Here is an 8,951-nt window from a genome sequence, read left to right on the forward strand (position 1 = left end):
TTCGGAAAGCACGACAGTTCCCCCTTGTTGTCAGCCCACCCTGTTAGTCATCACCAAGTCGCCAAGTAGTAAATGTTAAGGCTAAAGATTTGTAAATCCTGTGTTATTATAACACAATCCGAGTAGTTTCAAAACAAGAATATTGTGTTATTAGTAAAACACACTGAGCTGTTGTTACTGGCAGAGAGGTAGAGAAACGATTTGATAGCTACACACCAGTGCACACTGGGGATGATGTGACTTGGTGGGAATAACATGCTACCACAGTTTTACCCATATGCATGCATTACATGTATTCGTTGCCACATGGAAGTGGTAAATAACAAGATAACACAGACAGAGAGAAGGAGATGTAGTATGCATATTCCGTAATGCTGTCGTGTCTTCCACTCATGTTTATTCAACGATGATCCATCCTTAATGTTTTATAATAATAAATTGCATAATGTCTGACTTTGAAGAAAATTGGACAAATTCCCACAGAACGAAACATTTGTACTTGTCTCAGAATGGGCCACATCAGTAAATCCTGTCAAAATATTCCCACATGTAATCAAGTACATATGTGCTGGCCCCTATTTTGTTTTTGAAGAATCCGCGTAAAGCAGAAGAGAAAAAACAAGCGGACAGCCCTGCCCCCCCAACCTCTGCAGAACCATGTGCAGCCTGCAATATAACATGATCTACAGTATAACACACTTAATTTCACAGGCTACTGCTTATCAGCATGCAAAAAAACAGTGTTTCACTGGCAGCAATCCATTATTCATGCCAAGTCAGGGCTCCATTACAAAACAAGGAAAGTATTTCTATAATTCAATTTAGTGCCTTTCTGCAGAGGATTAAAGGCAGCTGATGAAGATGAAAAGGCAAGTTGTCCTCAACAATAAATATGTGGGAACTGCCCAAGACCAGTTAGGACTGTCAAGAGGGCTGCTCCCTCTCTCCCGCTCTCTCTCTCTCCCACCTCTCTGCCTCTTTTATCTTTAAATCAGAGGAAAAACATGTCTTAAATTCTAAAAACGTGTGGTGTCAAACGTTACGGTAACAGATGGAAACTTTTTTCCCCTCAGATTAAAGAATCGCATTACACACCGAACTTTTTAATAATTCATGGCTTTGTCAGTGGATATACACTGAATCATGTCAGTTAGAAGGTTATAATTGTATATTTACTGGCTTCAACTCAGATTCTGAAAACCTTAGATACACAACTTTAGATAACAATCTATCTAGTGATCTAACATCTTGAACAGATTAGTTTGGAACCCATGAGAAGCAGTTAAAGACACACGTCATATGGAAAATGTTATCGAACAGTAGAATCATTAAGTGTACACTTATTGTAAATTAAAGAATATGACCTTGCCCAATAAAATACTGTTTTATCACCTCGTGCCACATGGTGGAGGCAAAGATCAAAACTGAATCTCACGCTTAATGCTGTTGACGTTTAATTTTATACAAGTTACTCTTTACTCGATATGACGCAAGCATAATTAGTCCTCAGCTACAACTTATTTATACTAATTTATATATACTGTAATATTTAGCCAGAATACTGGTTGCGATAATATGATTAGTTTGTTGAAAGGATGTTAGTCATCTCTCTCTCTCTCTCTCTCTCTCTCTCTCTCTCTCTCTCTCATCCATATGCCTGTCATCTGGATACATGATTATACAACTGTGGTATTTCCTGTTGACTAATACTTGAACTATTTAATCATTTCGAATATTAACAGAATCTCTCATAACAATTTCACAACGCGTTATTCCAAGAATGTTTTGACGTAGGTGGAGAGTGGGTAACCATGGTGGCAGGTGACAGGACGTCAGAGTGTGACGGGAGGACCAACACCCCTGACCAAGGGAAAGACATCGGGAAGCTCTACACGTCAATAGAGGCGACGCGCCGCAAACAGTAGGCCGCTTCAGCAGGAATGTCTCTGGCACTGATCTCATTGGCATCAAGGCGCAGCACTCTCAGCCTGGAGAAGGTTGTCATGTCGATTGCACTGCAGAAGCTGCGAAGGGAGAACTCTGGAAGACACACAAAGGAGAGAAATAAAAAAGGGAGGCTACGTGCTGTCTCACAGTGTGTCATTCCGTGAATCACGTCGAGAGGGTTATCAAAGCGAGCCAACTTTAACAAAGATGAGCAGCCCATTGAATTCCTCCTGGGACTTCTGAGTATGTCTGGGCCAAAAGGCAAGCCGCGACTCTCACACTGCTTTATTACAACTTTTCTAGAGGACGTGGAGCAGCACTAATAAAAAAACTCTCTTGTTGTACTTTGATTTATGATCTGCATTATTTATTGTCCCTCATTTTGTTTTACTGTGAACATTTGGTTTTTGAGTTTGCATTGTGTATGAGAAGAAAAGTGTGTGTCGAGAAGTTCTAGTTCAGAGTAAAGGGCGACAAGATTTATGTTTTCTCAAAATCCTGCTGTCGTTGTCGCCTAACTTTTTCCACTTCGCTGCATGTTCAGCCAAGACCCCGGAAGTAATGTGCGGTGTTACATCACCGTCGGGGCGTGGCCCTTGCTGCACCAAATCCAACTTTTCAAAAAAAGGAGAGGACAGAAAACACATGAAGTTTTAGGAAGTTGAAAACGACCAGATAGGGTTTGAAGCTGGAGGACATTACAAACGCAATTAAATGGTGCTGTTGAACCGAGGCAGAACGAAACAATGTGGGTAAACTGCCTGACCGTGTGTTTCAGTTCAAAATCAGACGAGCAACTGGAGTGCATTAAACCAGTGGAGGGTGGGCATGTTGGGCTAACTTAGGTTTGACGATCTGTCAGAGAGGCAGAGGAGGAAACGACTGCAGCTCCTGCTAAATCAAACACTAACTCTCCCACTAACTACGTTTTGGTGACAGTGGCGGATTTAGGATTTTTCAGGGGCCATTAAGGGGCCCCAATTTAAACAGAGGGGCTATTTATATGGCCGGCATTCATGTACATTTCCTCATTCAGCACGGTGCACATTTAAGCTATTCAGTGTTTTTGATACTATTTTGTTCATTGTTAAAGCACATTTTTATACTAAAAAATTCCTAAAAAATGTGGACCAATCAGATTACAGCTTTTTCCAGCCCCTCCTGCCCCCACCCCTGGATCTGCCGCTGATTTGTATATGAATCAAAATTTCTCTTACTTTTTGTGTCAACATGCTGCAACGCATTAAAGCTACAGTACAACACATTTTAACCCTGACACCGCAATAAAAATAAAAAAGAATTCATTTAGATTTTTAAAAAGCAGTAGTAAAAACACTGCAGTTATCACATCTAAAAGTGTATTTCCCATATACTGTTACATGTCAAATATGTGAACATACTGTGTGACTGAGATGTGTCCATACCTTTGATTTTATTGGCTTGCAGATAAAGGTTCTCTAGGTTCCTGCTGACAACAGGGATCTTCTCCAGTTTATTGAAGGACAGGTCGAGCTCAGTCAGCCTGCTGATGTTGAAGACATTGGATGGAAGTCCTTTATCGGTCAGCTTGTTATGAGCCAACCGGACATACTGCAGTGCGGGACACAGGGTCAAGAAGCCTTCAGGCACACTCTCTATGCTGTTAAACTCCAGGTAGAGCTGTTGCAGCCTCTCAGGGAGATTGTCAGGGATTTTCCTCAGTTTGTTTTTCCTCATGTCCAGCAAAGTCAGTGACTTCAGCCCCTTGAACACACCTCGAACGTCCTCTATGACATTTGCTTGCAGCTGAAGGGAGGTGAGGTTGGCCATCCCCTCAAACGATTTGGGAAGGATTTTTGAGATCTTGTTATGACCGAGCCGCAGGTCTGTGATGGACTTGGGCAAGTTGGGTGGCACATGGGTGAGCTCATTGTGATCCAGGAGCAACCGGTCCAGGTTCTTGAGCTTGCTGAAGACGTTGTTGCCAATCTTGTCTGAGTTGAGCTGGTTGTTAAACAGCACGACCCAGACCAAGTTGGTAGCGTTGTCAAACACCCCATCCTGGATGCCAGTGATCCGGTTGTGCTGCAGGTAGACATATTTTATGCGTGAGGGTACGTAGGGAACATGCTGTAGGTTACGGTTGTGACAGTACATAGCAGTGAAATAGGTTGTGGGGCAGTCGCACTCCAGGGGGCAGTCCACCTGGTCGGCCTGCCAGCTGGCGTGCCGACGCCGCCCTCGCAGATGAGACAGCCAGTGGAACTGGCTGTTATGCTGGCACATGGTCAGATCCACGATTCCGATCAGGAGGAGGAGCACCACTCTCTGCATGATCACTAATGGATACAATAGACAAAAATTGAATGTATAGTATTGAATGTAGGTATTTCCTGAGTACCCATTCCCTTATCTGTAACCGCTGATAAATACTGATAAATATTTTTTGCAACTAAGGCTGCAGTACACTACATGAATAAGCGAACCCTTCAAAGGTAAAGTCGCCACAGCATACCTACCGTGTGGATGATCAGAGACGATGCTTCCTTCCTTGCTCACGTCCGTCTCAGACTGAACAGAATATGTTGTAAATATTCCCTCCTCCCCCCACAGTAGCAGTCCCCGAAACCCTGTCTCATTAGGGCACATACATTTTTCCCTTGCATGTCGAATGTACACAACAACGTATCACCTCCAGCCATGGCAATATCAGTCCCATCTGTGAGCTAGTACAGACATCTGCTTTTTAACGACCTTGGTTTCCCCTCCCTATGTCGGGCCTTATCATTAACACAGCCACTCGGAGTCTGGCATGCTGTTTGTTGTGGTGGTGAGGATGTTATGCTGCAGGTGGGGATTATGATATAGAAAATTTAACAAACCAGGTAAGACATTGTAATTAGCGCTGTGTTGGCGCTTGGTTTTAATGGGAAATTTAGCGCTTATGTTGCAGCATGATTTTGGACAACAACCAACAGTATCAAGCGCTGTATGTTTCGACATGTAAAAGTATGTCAAACCCTGTTATTTGTTCACAGTCATTCGTCTTACACATGCCATGTTTTTCTCTGCTCTCTCTGTTCCTGCTCACTCCAGGTAGTCACTTCTTTTGTCAATTACAGTGTTCAAGCTGTGGAGAAAGTTAACATGTGTTTGTGCTGGCGCCTGTAGACAGACGAGAGCCATTATCGTTCTGCGGATTGACCTCAACGGGGCCTTGACATTTATGACCGCCAGCATAGCAGCAAAATTGGAGGGAGAGCTACAGGGATTATGATCGTTCTTACCAAGTCGACTCCCTGACTTTGTGGAGGCACAAGTCAGTGGATAATGCACCTTAATCATAGATACACCAAACATTACTCATTTGAGAGGAGGAACCTGAGCATAGACAGACGCGACTCCTTGCTTCCTTGGTTCATGGCTGGAATTTGTTTCATCCCTCCGACATCCAAGTTTCCCCATCCTCACAGTGCAACTGATACTAACTAATACAATCCAAAACTCCCCAGAGCCTTTCAAACAAGATCTTGGGAAGGAAGTCAACACACTCTATAACTTTTGAAGACTGCACTATTTGCCAACACACCACTCAGTCACAATGAGAGGCCATTTCCTCTCTTAGTAATACAAATCTTTGCTGGGGACAATGTGGGAACAAGGTGATTCCCTCCTGTGGATCTCCACCCTCTCATCTGACCTATGGATGCAGCGTCTGAGATGTGGGTAGAGAAAAATAACAGCAACAGAAAGCATGATGGGATTTCAATTCCAAATGAGGCAGTTAAAGCCGCTCGATATAAACTTATGTTTGTCTTAATTGAGATAAATGTTAATGTATTACATAGTGGTTTCTCTAGTCTAAACACTCTCAGTGCTTTACACTGCAACTCCCATTCACACGCACAGTTACACACCACAGTGTATAGAGTACACACTTAGCAGTTGTTAAAAAAATTTAATGAACCCAACTGGGACTATTAAAGTATTTTGAATTCCTTCACCTCTTACACCTGTGACCCCACAGAACCTAATGCTAACTTCCACATTAATATTAACAATCATTTGACTTTAGTCTTTGTGTAAATTTGCTTCTTACAACTTAAATAATTTGACAATAATATTCCTTCACATAAATCTTAAAAAGGACGTTCAGGGGGAAGATGACATCTGGTTTACAGATAAATCTTAACGTCATTACATGAAGTATTTTTTTCACTATTCCGCTTTGCACTAATCTTTTGCCATGACCGCACACTATGTTGTAGAATGAACTATGTTTTCAGTAATTATAATGTTGCATATATAGGGTTTGTCTACCTTTATGTTTGCATTGAGGATCAGAGACAAACAGTATTTCAATCCCGTCTATGTTTGTTAGATATTTGTGTCTTTTTTTACTGATTTCCCAATAATGCATGGATCTTGATGAAAGCATATTCAGCAAACAGATATCTGTGATTGTGAGAAATTTGGTGAGGCTTGTTTGAAGTTAAAGGGATGGTTGGGCCTTGGGGGAGGTGCTCACTCCTCTGATTGCCATTCTAGTAGCTTTGTTTGTTTTCAGCAAGATTATGCAAAAACTTTTTCACAAAGTACAGTGATGGGATGTGTTTTGTTTGTTGTGTTGAGGTTAACATTGTTATCCCAGGCATTCAATCATGGATCTTGATGGGCATATGTAAGGAACTTATATCTGAGTGCGTGCAGTTTATTCTGGCTTTATTGAATTTATCAGGACTGTTGTGCCTGGGAAGCAGTTTGTACTCTACTTTTATTATGAATGTATTTCCCAGTTGCTATATCATCTGTGAGATAAGGCAGGAAGGGGTTTTATGGATAGAGTCATGCCAGACAGTGGTCCAGAGCAATTTACAGTCGACACTTTCACTGGAAACACGTGAACAATGCTGGAAAATGTATAGTTTACAAAGCCTGGAGCAGAAATCTAACCTCTGCTGCGTATGAATGTGACTTCATCCTCAGCACATGTCCCCTTCTCTGAACTCTGGAAGTTCTCAGCTCTGACTGGGATGAGCGGCCTTCACTCCAGATGCACGGAGCAGAACAGTTGCTTCGGATACACATCAAAGACGCTTTAGGAGTGACTGATCAATTCCAGAGGAATGCAGCGGAGTGATACAGTATATTTATTTATTTTTAACTACTGGCTGAAACTCAGAATAAGAGGAAGACGCAGACTGTCCAGAGACGAGAAAGAGAAACCAGAGTCTATGACAAGCAGATTTTCTAAATTTAAAGATAAGAGACAGCCATCTGTTAACCTTCAGCTCAGCTTGATGCATTCTGAGCTTTTTCACTGATTTCTTTGTCAGCCTTTGAGAATGTGACAAAAAGCAGACAAGCTTACTGCACAAAGGTTTTAATCAGCAGCAGACAGACTGAAATCCTGTTTACTGCACAATATCTTGAAAACCGAGGTTTCAAAGGCTTTAAGGAAAATCTTTTTCATATTACCAACATGTACATGGAGTGAGGGGAACAGTTCACCCAGAAAAATCTACACACAGACAGAGAAACTATGATGTGCCAAGATTTGGTCAATCAAATTATTATTTTATCATTTTAAGCAAAAATACCAAACATTGAGGTGTCAGACAAAGAAACTTAAAATTATTCTAAGCTACTTGTTTTGAGTTTCAATCATGGCGAAACTAAAAGTTAACAGCTGAACATGCAACCGTGTGTCCCAGAGCAGACTGTGAACTCTGACAGAATTTGGAAAGACACAGTGACAGCTGAGCTCCCGGTGCTGTCAGTGCAGGATGTTAATAATCCGGAGAGGACAACATAAAACTTTTACAATGTTCATAGACTTTAAGAAGTTTTTGATTGTAATGAATTTGGCTTCATATGTAAAAAATTCAGCCACATATAGGAGCGTACAGTCTTAGGCTGAGAAGTTTCAGGAAAGTTTCTGACTTAGTGAAAAGACATACCGTAAGTGGAAACCATGATAGCTAGAAGGAGAATGTATCACATAACAATGGAAAAGTTCTTCCATACTTCTTGTCCCATTTAGCATGAAATCCACTGGCCAATCATTTACAAGAGATGACGCCATCCCACACTGCATGTGGCAGCAACATTTAAATCAATGCAGCAGTGTGAGTTTAACCAATGTCGATGCAACAAATGTAAAAATTGAAACAAAGAAGCTGAGCGGCTGTTTTATGCTCATGACATGAGCCACTACTGGAAAATCTGACATGATTGGTTGAGTTCCGAATCCATAAAATACCGAATTATTCTCTTTCAAATCTTTCCAATTAGGAATATTGTTGAAGAAAACACACTGGACTCATTATGCTTTACACTTTGCTCAATTTAAACAAGAACATCAAATGCACACATGCCAGGAACATTTATATAGGCTTCTTACTCTGGCCTCTCGCTGAATTCCTAATTTGTAACCTTCTTGCTTTCATTTAAACCTGCATATATACATTAAATCTTGGTGTAAAAAAAAGGTGTCTGCTTTTACTTAAATGCTGAGAGGTTGACCCTCTAGAAACTGTAAAGCAACGTTTGGAAATCCAACCCTGTTCTTGGTGCAGTTTTAAAATGTTTGGTGTTTGAGCAGCGATTGAGGCACTATTCTGGTACTGTACTCAAATACAACTACGATTGTTGCACTGTATAAATTCTCACAAAGTGCCCCTGTGAATATTTTACCCTGAAGTATCATGAAATCTATCATTTAAATGTCAATTTTGTAGTGCTTCTACTGGTTAATTTGGGTATCTGGCATGTCTACCATCCCAAAAACTCTGGAAAAAAACAACTCCCGCGATTTGTTGTGGTTCCTCTATGTCAGAAACAATACGCTAGAGTGCGTCGAATGGGATTACGACCGAAATAAACGTCATATGCCCATGTAGGGAGTCTCGCTACGTGGAGCTCGCAAGCTAACGCTAGCCGGGCTCCTACAGACCGGTAGCTCGCGAGCTAACGCTAGCCGGGCTCCACCGGCCCTAGGGGCTCCCCCCGGCTTGCGTTAGCTC

At 41.7% G+C, this 8,951-nt stretch overlaps 1 protein-coding gene across 1 annotated transcript; it reads right to left on the reverse strand.

Annotated features, from left to right (window-relative positions):
* Positions 1-1,308: 1,308 nt before the first annotated feature.
* LOC128443069 (fibromodulin) lies at positions 1,309-4,260 on the reverse strand. The gene is made up of 2 exons (XM_053425785.1): positions 3,372-4,260; positions 1,309-2,040 (listed from the first exon to the last, which is right to left on the reverse strand). Exons 1-2 carry the CDS (start codon positions 4,258-4,260, stop codon positions 1,889-1,891), a joined length of 1,041 nt encoding a protein of 346 aa, XP_053281760.1. The 3' UTR covers positions 1,309-1,888.
* Positions 4,261-8,951: the final 4,691 nt, after the last annotated feature.

This window comes from Pleuronectes platessa, chromosome 6 (assembly GCF_947347685.1).
Source record: "Pleuronectes platessa chromosome 6, fPlePla1.1, whole genome shotgun sequence".
Classification (NCBI taxonomy): Eukaryota; Metazoa; Chordata; class Actinopteri; order Pleuronectiformes; family Pleuronectidae; genus Pleuronectes; species Pleuronectes platessa.